The sequence below is a fragment of the Phacochoerus africanus genome, chromosome 4 (genome assembly GCF_016906955.1).
Source record: "Phacochoerus africanus isolate WHEZ1 chromosome 4, ROS_Pafr_v1, whole genome shotgun sequence".
In the NCBI taxonomy this organism is placed as follows: domain Eukaryota; kingdom Metazoa; phylum Chordata; class Mammalia; order Artiodactyla; family Suidae; genus Phacochoerus; species Phacochoerus africanus.
The window spans coordinates 126,262,867-126,281,323 of record NC_062547.1 but is presented as its reverse complement, the minus strand read 5'-3'; the positions used below and the strand labels follow the sequence as shown (position 1 = coordinate 126,281,323).

General features: G+C 37.2%; 1 protein-coding gene across 1 annotated transcript in view; it reads right to left on the bottom strand.

Moving 5' to 3' along the window:
- SNX2 (sorting nexin 2) overlaps nt 1-18,457 on the bottom strand; it is a 58,460-nt gene that overhangs the window by 22,813 nt on the left and 17,190 nt on the right. The window contains exons 2-6 of the mRNA XM_047778501.1: nt 10,537-10,660; nt 5,086-5,249; nt 3,439-3,505; nt 3,069-3,112; nt 1,372-1,513 (exon numbers count right to left, since the gene is read on the bottom strand). Of these exons, the coding sequence (XP_047634457.1) occupies nt 1,372-1,513; nt 3,069-3,112; nt 3,439-3,505; nt 5,086-5,249; nt 10,537-10,660 (541 nt within the window). The remainder of the gene's footprint in view (nt 1-1,371; nt 1,514-3,068; nt 3,113-3,438; nt 3,506-5,085; nt 5,250-10,536; nt 10,661-18,457) is intronic.

The following is an 18,457-nucleotide window of genomic DNA, read 5'->3' as shown; positions in this document are numbered from 1 at the left end:
TAAATAATTTGTGGAAGGGTGAAGATTATTAGGGCAAAATATCAGTGTGAAATACAATAAACTTGGGCATAAAAATTTAGTTTAAAAAAAATTTTTGGCATCAATATTTAAGGAATAAACTACATATCTAGCCACCAAAATGAGAAAAACTATTTTTCGTTTTTTCCTCCTTTGACATATATAAAAATAGTTGTATAACTTAAAGCCAAATAAAAAAGGATATTAATAATAAATATAATACATAATTTATGATAAATGAAACTTAACTTGACTACATAGATAATGGCAGGCCAAAAGATGCCTCTAAAACAGTTCAGAGAAGAGAGAAATAACATTAAATAGATTAGGAGTACTCAAAGTATGGTGAGAATACATGGAAGGTTTCTAAGACCCTTTTGGGGATAGTGGGGGATATATATAAAAATCTGTCTTCATAATACTAAGCTTTATTTTGTCTCTTTTACTCTCATTCTTTCATGAGAGCTCAGGGAGTTTTGTAACAGTCAAAAGTTATATGATGTATTATATCATAACAGATAAGAGTGCAGAAGTAGCTATGAAAGTATAGTTATTTTCTATTAAACCAGAAATGAAAGCAACTTTGTAAAAAAAATTTAACAAAAAGCAAAAGCAAGCCACTCTCATCTTAATATTAAATTTTCTTATGACAATTATTTTTCAAAAAAATTTTATTCATTAACAGTTTATTATTTTAAAATGAATCAATAAACATAATTTAAGGAGTGTTCGTTGTGGCTCAGAGGAAATGAACTCAACTAGTATCAATCCATGAAGATGGGGGTTTGATTCCTGGCCTCACTCAGTGGGTCAAGGATCCAGCATTGCCGCGAGCTATGGTGTAGGTTGCAAATGCAGCTCGGATCTGGTGTTGCTGTGGCCCTGGTGTAGGCCAGCAGCTGCAGCTCTGATTAGACCCCTAGCCTGGGAACCTCCGTATGCCGTGGGTGTGGCCCTAAAAAGACAGAAAGCTGAAGGATAAAACACTTCCAGACCTTAGAAAACTGTTAATATGCCAATAATAACTGTTACCTCTAAGTGTTGCTCAGTAATAAGGTACTCTAATGACTCTAAAAGGGTTTTTAACTGCTTTAACCTTGGCAAATTCTGTCCCAATACATTACATTATCCATTGCATTATTTAAATCAAAATCCTCAGGTACTAGAAAGTAAAACTATTAGCTATACACTCTTCAGATGATGAATGGCTATTATAGATAGAATATTTAAATTCAGTATCTCTAGACATTGAAATATCACGATAGTGAACGATCATGGAATACACAAATCTATACAGGTAAAATTGAAGTAGTAACTGTAACAAAAATCAGTTTTTAAAAAATTCATACTTACCTACTATACTCTTTTCTGGAGCTGGTGGCACAATATAACCAACATGTAAATATTTGCTTGCTAACTTGCTATGCAAACCAAGAAAGTCACTGAATCTTCTTTTAACTGAAAATTCACTCTTACTGAACATGGAAAGAGAAGTCTATAAGTGAAGAAGAGGTATTTCAAATTTTGAATAATAAACAATTATTTAGAAGTTAATGCATAATTATGAACATGCATACACACATACACAGTTTCTACTATGCAAAAAAAAATGCACAGTAGCTACTTAATGTAATATAAAGATTTCTAACAACTGAAAAAAATATAAATCATAGATGTTTTTTCCAGAAACTTCAGAAGACAGAAAACATTTGCTTCACTCTACCCTTAACTCATCTCACTGACTCCACCAGTATTTATGCCAATGATTCTTAAATCTTTACCTGTGGCCCAGATCTCCGAGCTTCAGTCCAACATATTGAAATGCCCAAGGGAAACCTCAGTTTACATCTCACTGACACCTCAAATTCACCATATTTTCCACTGCTCAAACATAAGTTTCTGAGTGAAAGGCACTTCTCCGTACTGTTTTCTACTATACTCTAGTGCTTGGAAAAGAGCCTGACCTGTGGTATTTAATAAGTATGTGTTCAATGAATGAATAAATCTCACCCCATTCTGTGTTCCTCCCTTTGTGTTGCCTTTTCTCCAGGATCATTCCAACAACCACAAAGTCCCTCTAGACAGGAACTTAGGTACCCCTCCTTCCTCACTCCTTACATCCAAGCCCTACTGAGTCTACCTCCTCTACAGAGGCCATTTATTTTGCTCACTCCAGAATCAACTGCTAACTAGAAAGTATCACTTCTCACAGCTAGGACCACTACAGACTCTCTTTAAGATTTGTACAATCTTTTCAAGAATTGCAAGGCCTCTTAACTGGTAATCCTGACCTTTACTTTGACCTTCCCAATCCATCAAGAGTCAGAGAGATCTTTTTTTTTTTTTTTTTTTTTTTTAAGGGCTGCACCTGCAGCAAATAGAAGTTCCCAGGCTAGGGGCTGAATCAGAGCTGTAGCTACTGGCCTACACCAGAGCCACAGCAATGCAGATGTGACCCACATCTGCAACCTAGAGCACAGCTCATGGCAACACCAGATCCTTAACCCACTGATTGAGGTCAGGGATCAAATCCCCATCCTCATGGATAATAGTCTTGTGTTACCACTGAGCCACAACAGGGAACTCCCAAAGAGATCATTTTAGGACAAAAATCTAATCATGCTACACTCCTGTCTGAACCTCTTCAATGGCTCTCCATTATGCTAACAATGAAGCCCAAACTTCTAATGTGGCTGTTCATAACACAGTAGGCATACTGCCAAACAATTTAATCTGACCCCACTTCCTGCAGATCCTAGAAAGCACAATGCTTTCTTGATTTCTGGCTTTTACACAAGCAAATCCCTTTGCCCCCTTTCCCACCCTGATCACTTATCCTGCCTTTGCCCAGATTAAATCCCTTCCCGCATATTCCACTCTACGTACCAAACCACTCAAAACTCATTGTAACTATTTATGTGCAACTTGTATTGGATGGTAACCTTTGCAAAGACAGGGATCATTTACACCTTTACCATCACAGCATCCTCATACGACACAAGGTGAGGAGCAAAAGGCTCCTCCTTTTTTTAAAGGAGCAAAAGGCTCACCTTTGTTGTTACTCTGTAAGCCATGTAAGCATTCATGCCATCGCCTAGAAGAAAAGTCAAACCATTAAAATTCATTAGCTGAACCACACATACATAAGCTAACTATGTGAGATAATATATTAACCTGATTGTGATAATCACTTCATGTGTACATATATTATTACATTACACATTCTAAATATGTATAATTTTTGTCAATTATACTTTCACTAAGCTTGGGGAAAACTAAACAAAAAGCTGCCACAAGTATAAAAATGAAAGCACCATTTTAACACTGTACCAATGGGTATAGCTAGGAAAAATGGCACATTACCAACCAAGCTAATTATCAAAAAGAAGCAAATGCAAAATACAATAAATACTGACTCACCAACTTTCTCTGGATCTGATACGCCAATCTCTATATCAAAAACGTCTCCATTTGCTTCTTCTTCAATCTAGGAAAAATTTTTTAGTATTAAAGATTCCAATTTATATTATTGTCCTAATACTAATAACTATAATTTTTACCATCTATTTTTATCAGGGTCATTGTCACATCAAGAAATTTTAAGAAACCACTCAGCACTCCATTTCGGAAAAACAACAAAAGCTTTCACATTCCCTAACGATGTAAAACACACACAGACACACACAGACACACACAGACACACACACACAAAAAAATAGGAAAGGATCAATTGCAAAAGAAAAAAATCTTGTGTTCTTCCAACCCCTCAGGTGTAGAAGATACTTTTTTAGTCCTCTGTGGGAATATTGCGGATTTTTTTTTTGTTCTATATACTCAATCTTCAGATTTGGATTATTAAAATAATTAACTCCTTATTTTTAATATTAGTATTTTTCAGAGTTGTATCTTCCCTCTTTAAAAAAGAGGACAGGCAGCCATTGCTTTTGCCAGTAGAAGCCTATATACTTACAGAAATTATTATACCTGTAAGTAACTTTAGCATCATGATTTCTCTAATTAGCTAGTAAACACATGTTCTTGAAACTAATGAAAGCACAAAAAGCTGGAAAAACAATAACCCTATGAAATTTTATGCCATTATAAATAAGCAATCCTCATTAACAGCAGTTCTGATAAAAAGTTTTGTTATTTTCTTTTTGCCTTTTTTTTTTCTTTTCTGCTTTTTGCTTTTTTAGAGCTAAACCCAAGGCATATGTGAAATTTCCAGGCTACAGGTCAAATCAGAGCTGTAGCTGCCAGCCTATACCAGAGCCATGTCAATGCCAGAACCGAGCTATACCTGTGACCTACACCACAGCTCAAGGCAATGCCGGAGCCTTAACCAACTAAGTAAGGCCAAGGATTGAACCGCATCCTCATGGATACCAGCCAGGTTCATTACCACTGAGCCATGATGGGAAGTCCCAGAAATTGTTAAATCTTACAAATTTTAAAAGTAGTATTTTTGATAGTCTAATTAAGACTATTAAAAATTATTTTTCTAATGATAGTTTTTTCAAAGTTGCTCTCTTGTACAGATTTAAGTAACCTTATTTAAACTGTAACAAACATAACGTATATAAACCCTAGATACACACTCAATAACTCTTACAAAGTGAACACATCTTTGTAACCAGAACTTAGATTAAAACAGGATCATTAAAACTGAGAAGGCCCTCACACTTCCTCTCCATTCACAACATATCCTCTACTCTGCCAAGTAACATTTATTACACCATTTTATCAAATAAAATGACTCAAGATGTTACTTTATTGTGATTAAGTTTTTTTTTGACCAACAGAGGAACACTGAGAGGCACACATTATCATCATGAGATCACAAATAACAAACTATTTAAGAAGAAAAGTGATGTGCCCAACTCATTGGATTAAAAAGTTGTAGGCAAAAAATTAGAAGCCAAATCATCTGACTCTTTAGTTTAGTGTTCTATCCCCACAATGTCTAAAAGACTTTGACTACAAATGACTAAAAGGAGACAAATGGTGGGTAGGGGGAAAAAACGCATTATATACATATTAATTTAGAATATAAACACTTTCCCATACCTCTTCCCTAGATCTATCAAAGATCACAGGAGCAGACATACTCTTTGATTCAATTCTGGGAGCAATGAGTGTGGTGGGTGTCACAGGTGTGACTGCAGGAGAAGGTTCTGAGGAGAGTATGGGTTCCCTTTCAGGACTGTCTAGAGAAACTTCTTCTGTGGCCTCTAGATACAAATGAAACAAGTTAGTTGAGGACAATGGCAACAAACTCCAAATAGTCTGTAGAACAGTCAGTGAATCATAAAAAAAATGTTTTTGAATGACCCACAATATCAAAATATTATTTAGAAGTAACTGTTATAAATAATTTATGAATCCTTCCTTACTTGTCTACCAAAACTTTAAAACCAACAGTGACTTTGTTGATTTTAGGAAGAATTTCAGTTAAGTTAGCATAATTATCTATACTAGTGATAGGGATAAAGCCAGAAGGAAAGCAAATGAGGATAATTCCACATTCATTTACGTTTGGATCTGTAACATATCTAATACTTGTGGTAACTTACCTTCCAAAATTGTTTATTCAGGCTAACATTACAATTCTTTTATACATATGAACACAAATTTTATGGCAGAAGGCTGCTCAAAATAATCTCAACTGGGATTAAAAATTTGTTATGGAAAATCCACAAAGTTAGTAATCTAAAGCAATTAAATGCTAAAGATTACTAGATATTAGTTCAATACACAAATATGACACAAAGCAAATAGGTGTTTAGGTTTTAATTTAAAATTTGAAAAATCTAAAATTAAATATATTTAAAAATAAATCAATAAACTGAGCATCTACAAACTACATAATATTGTGCTAAACATAATGGAGAAACACATAGAAATGAAAAATATCATACCTGCCCTCAGGGAGTTTATAATCTAGTTGGGAAAACAAGACATAAGCATGTGGAATGTTAAAGAATAATACAAGACAGATAATAGCCAAGAGAACAATAAAAAGAATGTTACAAGACATTTAATTGCTATATGAACTACAGAACAAATGCTGTAATTTGAGTTGAGATAGAGAAAACAATTTAGTCTGAGAAAAATCAGGAATATTTTATGAAACTGAATTGAGATATGAATGAGAGGAAAAAATAAGGGACCACGAAAATGAAATACAGTTTACCAGTGACCCTTGAACAACACAGGGTTAGGGTTGCTGACCTCTCTGCACAGTCAAAAAATGAGTACAATTTATAGTTTAGCCCTCCCTTATGCAGCTCCTCTGAACTCAACGTTCTACCTACTTGGATTCAACCAACCTCAGATCATGTTGTACTGTAACATTATTTACTAATTAAAAAATTTGGTATTAGTGGACTTGAGCCTTTCGAACCTGTTCAAGAGTCAAATATAACAGCATGAGCTAAAAGTCAAGCCCGAAAAGTGAAAATTATAATCAGTGGCCAAAATGATAACCACACTTCTGCTGGTTTACAGAACTGATACCAAGAAAAAGCAGGTGGGACTGCAACGGAAACAGGAACAGATCAGTGGTTTCTAACCTGAGGTTCTTAGATTCCTTGAGGTTCAGGAAAGCAGTAAAGATAGTAAGCCATTTTCATACCTCAAAAAGTATATCAGTAATAACACATTTGCCTGAAATATGATAAATATGTTAACATTTAAATACATAAACTACATAAACAGGTTAGCATTTTAACATGTTACTGTTATCTCATGTTAATGAGCTCCTTACTTGGCATAGGATCTCTTTATATTAAAAATAAAAACAATTAATAACCAAAATCTTTCAAATCATGGTAGCTAAAGGAAGGAAAATGAGACTACAGATGTTGAACAGACCTAGATGACCCTAACATATCAAACTAAAAGCTCGCATGCAAATTTGGACTGTTAAGACTGCTAATAATCAGTCTTAAAAAAAAAAAAAAACAAACCTGAAACTACTGAGCAATATAAGAAAGCAAGAAAATATATCAAAGCCAGGAGGTATGTGATCTTTAATATGCAAACAAGCAAAACAACAAACAGCAAACAAAATAAAAAGAAAACCAAAATCCCTGAAAGAGGTACTGTTATTGGCAAGAGGCCTTTAGACAAAAAACTGTGAAAGATAGTAACTTTGATATAACAGCACAGATAAAGTATTTTTAAGTTTTCAGTCACACTTCACTTCATTGATACAAGATTTTATGTTCTTTGCACAGACTTTACCAGGCTAATCCATAAACAGTAGGAGATCTCAAAATAAGAAAAGCTAAATACAATCTAAATAGCTAAAAAGGAGGGAGAAAAGATAAAGAAATGGGGTAAAGAGAAGAGGGGGAGCAAGACAGGGGTAGGGGGTTAAGAGGTACAAACTACTATGTATAAAATAAATAAGCTACAAGGATATATTGCAGAGCACAGAGAAAATGGTCAGTATTTTATGGTAACTACAAATGGATTTAAAAATTGAATCACTATCCTGTATACCAACTATATCAAATTTAAAAAAGAGGGATAGAGATTTAGGTTCAGCATACAACTGTACAGTTTGCTTTAAATTCTTCCCTTGACTTATTTCAGTGAAAGTAAATTAACATACTACAAATTAACAAATATTAATTTAAACCATATCTAAAGGTTCCATAAAATGCCCCATATGTACTAAGTATAAAAGATAATACTTCCTTAGAAGAGAGACTCTGTTTATGTCAATGTCAGCTAAGCCATAGTAACTTCATATTACAGACACCAGAGAATTTTTTAAACAAAGCAATACTTGTTTAACTTGGATTTAGTATTATTTGTCGAAAAGCATAAGTGAAATAAGCTAAGTACTCTAGCAGAAACAAGTTCTAAAAGACTAGGAAAATTTCAATATTGGCAATTTGCTCACCTTCACTTTTACCCCTAGGACAGTTTCCTAACGTACGTTCAGTGAAGCTTAGTACAGGATGTAACTAATGTGAAAAGGGGCTCTGAAGTTACCTGTATTTGGTGAACACTCTGTAAGCAAGCTAATAACAGTAACATCTATCATGCTGAAACTTTTTCTGATACCACTTCTGACATAACAATATTGAAATGCTACCCAAAATACATTAGCATACATACCAGTACAAGCTAACCTCCTTAGGTTTTAAAACCAAAGGGTTAGATTACTAAAGCAATACCTATAGTTCCTCCTCTGACAAAGGTCTTAAAACACATGATGTCATGAAATGCAGCTGTATTTAAGATAAAAGATAAAGAACAGAAAGTGTTTGTAGATAACAAAAGAAAGAAAACAAAAACCCAGATGACTATTTTTATTCCTTAGTCCCTGTCTCACTGACAATGACCATATTAGAATCACTGTACTTAGCATAGGCTGCCCCAGGAAGACTAATAATGAAAAAGATTTTTCTAAACAAGCTTAGTGGACAAATATCACTATATAGTCCTCAGGTGGCAAACTGATCAGCTGAGCACACAGGGAACAAGAAAACCCTCTTTCCTTGCATACAGTTCTAAGAGTTTCAGCATACTCGGTAACACAGAATTCTGAGACTGAAAGGTGAAGGATTCTTTAATAAAATGGATAATCCAAATGTTTTATGTATGACCCTATACTACTAAAGGAATAGGCACAATTTTATTTTATTTATTTATTTTTTTGGTCATTTTTGCTATTTCTTGGGCCGCTCCCGAGGCATATGGAGATTCCCAGGCTAGGGGTCCAATCGGAGCTGTAGCCGCCAGCCTACGCCAGAGCCACAGCAGCGCGGGATCCGAGCCGAATCTGCAACCTACACCACAGCTCACGGCAACGCTGGATCGTTAACCCACTGAGCAAGGGCAGGGACCGAACCCGCAACCTCATGGTTCCTAGTCGGATTCGTTAACCAGTGCGCCACAACGGGAACTCCACAATTTTATTTTTTAATTTAATTTAATTTTTTTTGCTTTTTAGGGCCGCACCCGTGGCATATTGAAATTCCCAGGCTAGGGGTCAAATTAGAGCTGTAGCTGCTGGCCTATATCACAGCCACAGCAACGCCAGATCCGAGCAGTGTCTGTGACCTACATCACAGCTCACGGCAACGCCAGATCCTTAATCCACTGAGCAAGGTGAGGGATCAAACCTGTGTCCTCGTGGATACTAGCTGTGTTCATTACCACTGAGCCACAACGGGATCTCTGACAATTTTAGATTAGTATGTACTAATTCCAAAGTGACTTAGGCCATCTTTCCAATTCAAACATAAATGCCATGAAAAAAATCTTTAAGAACTGCCTAGGAGTTCCCGTCGTAGTACAGTGGAAATGAATCCAACTAGGAACCATGAGGTGCAGGTTCGATCCCTGGCCTCACTCAGTGGGTTAAGGATCTGACGTTGCTGCGGGCTGTGGTGCAGGTTGCAGACGCAGCTTGGATCCTGTGTTGCTGTGGCTGTGGTGTAGGCCAGTAGCTGCAGCTCCGATTCAACCCCTAGCCTGGGAACCTCCATATGCTAAGGGTAAGGCCCTAAAAAAAGACAAAAGACAAAAAAAAAAATCAACAGCTTAATCCGCTGAGCGAGGCCAGGGATCAAACCCTCATCCTCATGGATGCTAGTCGGGCTTGCTAACCACCGAGCCACAACAGGAACTCCGGGAGAGTCTAATTTGTTTAATGTAGAATGGACTATACCAAATCCTGCCACTAAATCAAAAATAAATTCCTCAAGCATCAACTTACTGACCTAAAACTGAATCAAAACGGAACAGGTGATTAATACTGAAACATCATATTAAAACAGGTTTCAAATATATAGAGATGATAAATTGATTTTTAAATCCAGAGTTTAATTTTGCTTTGTTAACAATTTGTGAGTAACGAAGAATATAATCACTCCTCTTTCTTAAAGCGTGTTTGCTACAATCATTAGGTCTGAGTCCAAGTACTGATCAAAATAATCAAATTATAATGTTCCTGCTGTGGCTCAGTGGAAACTAATCTGACTAGTAACCATGACTAATTTTCAAATGCTTCAAAAACCAGAAAGGGAGTTCCCGTCATGGCGCAGTGGTTAACGAATCCAACTAGGAACCATGAGGTTGCGGGTTCGGTCCCTGCCCTTGCTCAGTGGGTTAATGATCCGGCGTTGCCGTGAGCTGTGGTGTAGATCGCAGATGTGGCTCGGATCCCGCGTTGCTGTGGCTCTGGCGTAGGCCAGTGGCTATAGCTCCGATTCAACCCCTATCCTGGGAACCTCCATATGCTGCGGGAGCGGCCCAAGAAACGGCAAAAAGACAAAACAAAAAACAAAAAAAAAACCCAGAAAGGATCACATTTGTGCAACAGCTTTTATTTTTCACAAAGCAATCTGATGGAAATTTCTTACTCTCCTAAATATTTGGTTAACAAGAAGAGCGAACACTAATACTTTGACACAAAATGTCAATTTTGCCTTAGAGAATATTTTCTAACAAGATATATACTACAACTGACAATTACTAAACAAAGATATTTCCAATTACCTGCAAAAAGATCTTCTCTGTCATCATCTAGCACCACTTCTGCAGGTTTTGGGCCGTTGGAGTTAGTACCAATATCTTCTGCAAGAAGACTAGCTGCAGCTGGTTCTGGAGATGATGGACTGGACTGTTAAAAATAATAATTGATAATTATTATTGGCATGTTTACCTGTTATAGTTATGTTTCTATACACTACAGAAGAGAAGAAAACAGGAATGTTACTTAAAATTCCTCCTTTCAGGGTAGGAACGAGCAAAAAACACTGTTACTCATCTTCTCCTTACTTAAGAAGAAGTCACTTAGGATTTTAAAAAGACAATCTTTTCTAGTCGTCCAGTTACACTAATTCATCGTGCTGAGTTATAATTAACAAAAACAAAATTTAATGATTTATATATCATAATATCTGATGTAATAGTAAAAATCAGATCTTGAAACCATGCTACATGAGTAACAAATTCAAATTACTGCTTTACCATAATAGGAAGGTTTAACACTAGTTGAATTAGGACTACGATTATTCTAAAATTTCTACAGCTTCAAACTAAAATATGCCCTCACCCAAATATTTACATGTCAACTAAGCTAATGGACTATTTTTGTACTTGTACAATGATCAGCATAATAGAATCAAGACTGTAAAGCTTTTATCATAGTTTTCTTATAGTAATAGTTAAAACCAATACTTAAAAAAATTAAAAGGAAGTTTTAAATGTCAAAAGTGCACAGCTCAATTTTTCACAAACCCAACATACCCGTGTAACCGGCACCCAGATCGTGAAAGAGAACATTATCATCAACTCCAGAAGCGCCATGCAGGCTCTCTCCTACTCTTTACCTTCTCCCCCACCTACACTTCTCCCAATATGGAATTAGTGTTTCCTGTTTTTGCTCTTTGTACAACTGGAATCCTAAAGACTATGTTCTTCTGCGTTTGGTTTTTGATTTTTTTTTTGTCTTTTTTAGCTATTTCTTGGGCCGCTCCCATGGCATATGGAGGTTCCCAAGCTAGGGGTCGAATCGCAGCTGTAGCCACCAACCTACGCCAGAGCCACAGCAACACGGGATCTGAGCCTCATCTGCAACCTACACCACAGCTTACTTGGCAACGCTGGATCCTTAACCCACTGAGCAAGGGCAGGGACCGAACCTGCAACCTCATGGTTCCTAGTTGGATTCATTAACCACTGCGCCACGAAGGGAACTCCTGGTTTTTGATCTTAATGTCATGCATACGAGATTCTTACATACTGTTGGGCGTAGTAACAGGACAGTCCTCTTACTGTGAATATTCCACTGTGTACACACACAACTGATCCATTCTACTGTGGATAGGCATTTGGGTGTTAGCAGTTCTTTACCACAACCAGGAGGGCTGTAGGAACTTTCTAGTATATCTTTCAGCAAGTGTGAACAAATTTCTGTCTCGTGCGTATCTAGGAGTGAAATAACTGGATCACAGGGTAAGTGAATGTTCTACTTTAGAAGATATCACTAAACAATCCTCCTAAAGTGGTTATATAATTTACATTTCCACCAGCAATATATGAAAATTTCGGGTTCACCATATCCTTGTCAACGTTAATATATTCCAGCTTTTCATTTTAGCTATTATGGAGGGTAGAGAGTGTGCTTTGAATTTGTATTTCCCTGATAAATAATGATGCTGAGTAATTTTTCAGGTTTAACAGACATTTGGGTATCTTCTTTTGTGAGGGATTTCTTGAAGTATTTTTCCCACCATTTCTATCGTTCTTTTTTTTTTTTTCTTGTCTTTTTGTCCTTTTTTAGGGCCACACTCGTAGCATATGAAGGATCCTAGGGGTCTAATTGGAGCTGTTGCTCCTCCCCTTCGCCAGAGCCACAGCAACGCAGGATTGGAGCACAGCCTGTGACCTACACCACAGCTCATGGCAATGCCAGATCCCCAATCCACTGAGCAAGGCCAGGGACCGAACCCGCAACCTCATGGTTCCTAGTTAGATTCGTTTCCACTGCACCACGACGGAAACTCCTGTAGTTCTTTACTAGATAAAAGTTCTTTGCTAGATATATATAACAATTATTTTCTTCTCATTCATACATTACTTTGTCTTTCCACTTACTTAATGGCAGATATTGATGAAGAGAAGTTCTAATTTTAGTAAGGGTATATTATCAATTTTTGTTTTATGACTAGGAAAGTTTTTGCAGGATCAATAATAACCTTTTAAGGCCACTCCTAATTCATAAGATTTTCCCATCAGCTTTTTAAGTAAATTTATCTTCTATGGCAAGAGGACTTTTTTTTAGAGTTTTCAAGAACAGTTTAAATTTCTTAATGGAAAATTCAAAGGAGAAGCTGGGAGTTCCTGCTGTGGATCAGCAGTAACGAACCCAACTTGTATCCATGAGGATGCAGGTTCGATCCCTGGCTTCGCTCAGTGGGTTAGAGGATCAGCATTGCTGTGAGCTGTGGTGTAGGTCGCAGAAGCAGCTTGGATCCCGCATTGCTGTGGCTGTGGCGTAGGCTGGCAGCTGTAGCTCTGATTCAACCCCTAGCTCGGGAACTTCCACATGCCACAGGTGAGGCCCTAATAAAATAATAATAATAACAATAAATAAAAATCAAATAAATAAAGGAGAGGCTTTCTTGTCTCTCAGGGGTTCACTCATTATTACAAACCTAAACTCTCATAAAGGTGGGCTTCTATTTACTGTAGCATTTTTTCTTGAAGGAATTTAAAAGGATTAAGCTTTTATTATAAGTTTTTTCTAGAAGATGTTCCTGACAACCTAAACTTCATCTCTAGCTGAATCTGGTTAGGTGAGAGGCATATATGCTCCCAGAGCACATCTATTTCTTCTGTCATGGTTTCTCTTACCATACTATAGTTACTACCTGTTTTTTTTTAACTATAAACTCTGCAAGGAAAGAATATCTTGCTTATTATTTTTCACCCAACTCCTGGCAGCAAACACTCAGACTAGTAACTGAATTCTAAGAAAATAATTATGAATATGCCTAAGAATTAGCTGTAACTTTGTCAATCAGAGTGTCCATAATACTGAAAAGTTTGAAATACCCTAAAGCACATTTACCTAAAAATGCAGTAGAGTGGCTCCAACATCCATTCATGGTAAAAGCTTTTAGTAAACTAGGAATACAGGGGCCTTTCTCAACTTGAGAAAGAATATCTACAAAAAACCTACAGCTAACATTATACTTACTAATGTGAAGCTCAGAGCTTTCCCACTAAGATCAGGAACAAGGCAAGGATGTTCCCTGTCACCACTGCTTTTCAACATCATTTTGCAAGTCCTAGCTAGTGCAAAAAGATAAAAGGAAATAAAAGGTATACAGACTGGGAAGAAATAAAACTCCGTTCACAGATGACATGCTCATCTACCTAGAAAATGCAAAAGAATCAAGAGAAAAGCCTTCCAGAACTAATAAGCGATTATACCAAAGTTGCAGGATACCAGACTTTTTTTTTTTCTTTTTAGGGCCACACTTGTGGCATATGGAAGTTCCCAGGCTAGAGGCTGAATCAGAGCTGCAACTGCACAGCCACAGCAACACCAGATGCTAGATGCATCAGTGACCTACACCACAACTCACAGCAACGCTGGATTCTTAACCCACTGAACGAGGCCAGGGATTGAACCCATATCCTCATTGCTACTAGTCAGGTTCTTAACCTGCTGAGCCACAATGTGAACTCCAACAAGACTAACATATAAAAGTTAATCACTTTTCTATACACCATCAACAAACAGAATTTGAAATTAAAAAAAAAAAAAATGTACACCAGCACCCAAACAACTAAATACTTAGAAATAAATCTGACAAAAATATATACAATATCTATATGAGAAAAACTAAAAAAACTTTAGCAAAGAAGTTTAAAGAAGAACTAAATAAATGGAGAGATATTCCATGTTCATGAATAGGAAGACTCAATACCATCAAGATGTCAGTTATTCTTGACTTGTTCTACAAGTTCAGTGTAATCCCAATCAAAATCCCAGCAAGTGGGAGTTCCCGTCATGGCATGGCGCAGTGGTTAATAAATCCGACTAGGAACCATGAGGTTGCGGGTTCGGTCCCTGCCCTTGCTCAGTGGGTTAACGATCCGGCGTTGCCGTGAGCTGTGGTGTAGGTTGCAGACGAGGCTCGGATACTGCGTTGCTGTGGCTCTGGCGTAGGCCGGTGGCTATGGCTCCAATTCGACCCCTAGCCTGGGAACCTCCATATGCCACAGGGGTGGCCCAAGAAATAGAAAAAAAAAAGACCAAAAAAAAAAAAATCCCAGCAAGTTATTTTGTGGACATCCATAAAATGAAGCTAAAGTTTACATGGAGAAGCAAAAAAAAAAAAAAAAAACCCAGAAAAAACAACACACTACTGAAGGAGAAGAAAAAAATGAGAGGCCTGAAGCTACAGACTTGAAGACTAACCATAAGGCTGCAATAATCTACACAGGGTGGTATTAGTGGAAGAATAAATAGATTAGTAGGACTAGAATAGCCCCAAAATAGACCCACTTTAATATAGCCAACCGATCTTTGACAAAGGAACAAAGACAATACAGTGGAGGAAAAAAAAAAATCAATAAACAATGATAGAACTGGAAACCCACAAGCAAAAAAAAAAAATCTAGACACAGACCTCACAGTCTTCACAAAAATCAACCCCAAATGGAGCACAGACCTCAATATAAAGCATGAAAGCATAACGTTCCTAGAAGATAACACAGGAGAAAATCTAGATGACCTCAGGTTTCATGACGAGTTTTTAAGATACAACAGAGGCATAATCCATGAAAAGAATACTTAGTAAGATAACTGACTTTGCTAAAATTAATATTAAAATCTTCTGTTGTGCAAAAGATACTGTCAAGAAAATGGAAAAACACAGGAGTTTCCTTCATGGCTCAGCAGTTAATGAACCCGACTTGGATCTATGAGGATGTTGGGTTCAATCCCTGGCCTTGCTCAGTGGGTTGAGGATCCAGAGTTGCTGTGGGCTGTGGTGTAAGTCACAGATGTGGCTCGGATCCCACTTTGCTGTGCCTGTGGCCTAGGCCAGCAACTGCAGCTCCAATTCAACCCCTAGCCTGGGAACTTCCATATGCTGCAGGTGTGGCCCTAAAAGGCAAAAAAAGAAAGAAAATGGAAAAACAAGCTGCAGACTGAGAAAAAACATCTGAAAAAGACAGAGCTGATAAAGCACCGATATCCAAAATATCGAAAGAACTCTTAAAATTCAACAATTAGAGGAAAAGAGCAGAGAGCATACAATGGAAGCCATAAGGCAGGGTTGTAATGTTTCAGATGGAGACCTTGCGCCCAAGCTGGATCCCAGAAGATGAAAGAAAAGATTTGTGAGTATGTGTTCTCCATTCGGAACTTCCTCATCTATGTGCCCTACTGGGAGTCATTTCTTTAATCTTAAAGAAATTGGACAACACATAAAGAGTGGGTATCATGTGTGAATGCATGATATGAAGAACCTGTTTCTATTCCTATCTGCAAATGAATATGCCCAGAAAGATGTAAGAGCATCTTAGATTGAATGGACATAAAAATTCTACTTAAGAATAAGTTTTGACTTTGCTAATTGAACTTTATAGCTAGAAAATAAAGCTATTTGGAATGAGGTCCTACAGCAAAAGGAACTATATCCAATCCCTTGGGATACACCAAGGTAGAAATTAATATCAGAAAAGGAACGTGTGTGTGTGTGTGTGTGTGTGTGTGTGTGTACATGTATGACTAGGTCACTTTGGTGTACAAAAGAAATTGACAAAACATTGTAAATCAACTATACTTTTTTAAAAAGAGGACAAACAAAAAAGACAAAGCTAATTGGGAATTACGAAAAGATATCTTGTGGTCACAGTACATCCTTTTGCCTGTGATATTCAGCCTCTGTGAATGCTGGTATAGTGGTAAATGATGTCAAACTCCATTTTCTAGCAAATATTAATTTTATAGGGGAATTATATGTGCAAAACAAAAAACAAAAATCCCTCAACAATTAGAAAATAAAAAACCTAATTTACAAATAGGCTAAAAACCTTAACAGACACTTTACCAACAACATACACATGGAAGATAAGCACATGAAAAGATGTCCCACATCAGATGTCATCAGAGAAATGCAAATTAAAATGAGACACTACTCTACCTCATACTGGTACACTCAATACACCCATTTTTTTTTTTTCCTGCACCCACAGCATGTGGAAGTTCCTGGGCCACGGATCAAAGCTGTGCCATAGGTGCAGAGCAATGCTGGACGTTTATAACTCACTGTGCCACAAGGGAACATTCTAGACACCTATTTAAAAGGCCACTGACAACAACAAATGCTGATGTGGACGTGGAACAATGGGAACGCTCTTTCACTGCTGGGTGGGATACAAAGTGTACAGCCACTTTGGGAGATAGTTTGGCAGTACATTTATAAAATAAACATACTCTTATCATATGTTCCAGCAATCACGCTCTTTAGTATGCATCCAGAGGAGCTGAAAATTTATGCCCACACAAAAACATGCACATGTTTACAGTAGCTTTATTCATAATTGCCCAAACTTAGAAGCAATGAAGATGTTCTTCAGTAGGTGAATGAGTTAATAAACTAAGTACATCCAGACAAGAGAGTATTATTCAGACTAAAAGGAATGAACTACCGAGCCATGAAAAGACACAGCGGAAAGTTAAATGCATATTACTAAGTGAAAGAAGCCAGTCTGAAATGGCTGTATACTGTATGATTTCAACTATACGATATTGTGGAAAAGGCAAAACTATGGAGAGAGTAAAAAGATCAGAAGGTTGGAGGAAGGGAGTGATGAAGAGGCAGAGTAGAGAGGATTTTTAAGACAGTGAAACTACCCTGTATGACAGTATAATAGCGGACACACATCATTATATATTTGTACAAACCCAAAGAATGTACAACACCAAGAGTGTACCCTAATGTAAACTATGGACCTTGGTTGATTATGACACGTCAGTGTGGTTTTGTCAATTGTAACAAATGTATCACCATGGTAGACAACGTTAACAATGAAGGATAATGCATGTGTAATGGCATTAGATGAGACATCTCTACACTTCCCACTCAGTGTCGACATGAACTTAAAACTGCTCTAAACAGTAAAAATCTATTTCTCAAAAAATGTAGTAGCAAAGTGGCATTTACTGACACTGAAAGATACTTATAGTATAACATTATACGAGAGGTAGTCGTCTATACATGTGATCCAGTTTACTGATGCTACTCAGCAATAAATGTTGTTTCCGCAGTTGGCCCTCTGCATTTGGAAGTTCCAACAGATTCAACCGAGTATAGATTAAAAACATTTTTTAAAAAAGTAAGTTCCGGGAGTTCCCGTCGTGGCGCAGTGGTTAACAAATCTGACTAGGAACCATGAGGTTGCGGGTTCCATCCCTGCCCTTGCTCAGTGGGTTAACGATCTGGCGTTGCCGTGAGCTGTGGTGTAGGTTGCAGACGCGGCTCGGATCCTGCGTTGCTGTGGCTCTGGCGTAAGCCAGTGGCTACAGCTCCGATTAGACCCCTAGCCTGGGAACCTCCACATGCTGCGGGAGCGGCCCAAGAAATAGCAAAAAGACAAAAAAAAAAAAGTAAGTTCCAAAAAGCAAAATTGGAATTTGCCACATGCCAGCCTATTTCAACAATATTCACATTGTTTACAACTACTTACAAACATTTATATTGAAAGAAGTATTGTTAAGTAATCTAAAGACCATTTAAAGTATGTGGGAAGATATGCATAGGTTATATGGAAATACTATGCCATTTTATACAAGAGATTAACATAAATGGGATTTTGGAATCTGTGGTCCTGGAACCAAAACTCTATAGTTAACAAGGGAGGGACTGTACTTGTTTCGAGTAAGATACAGGCA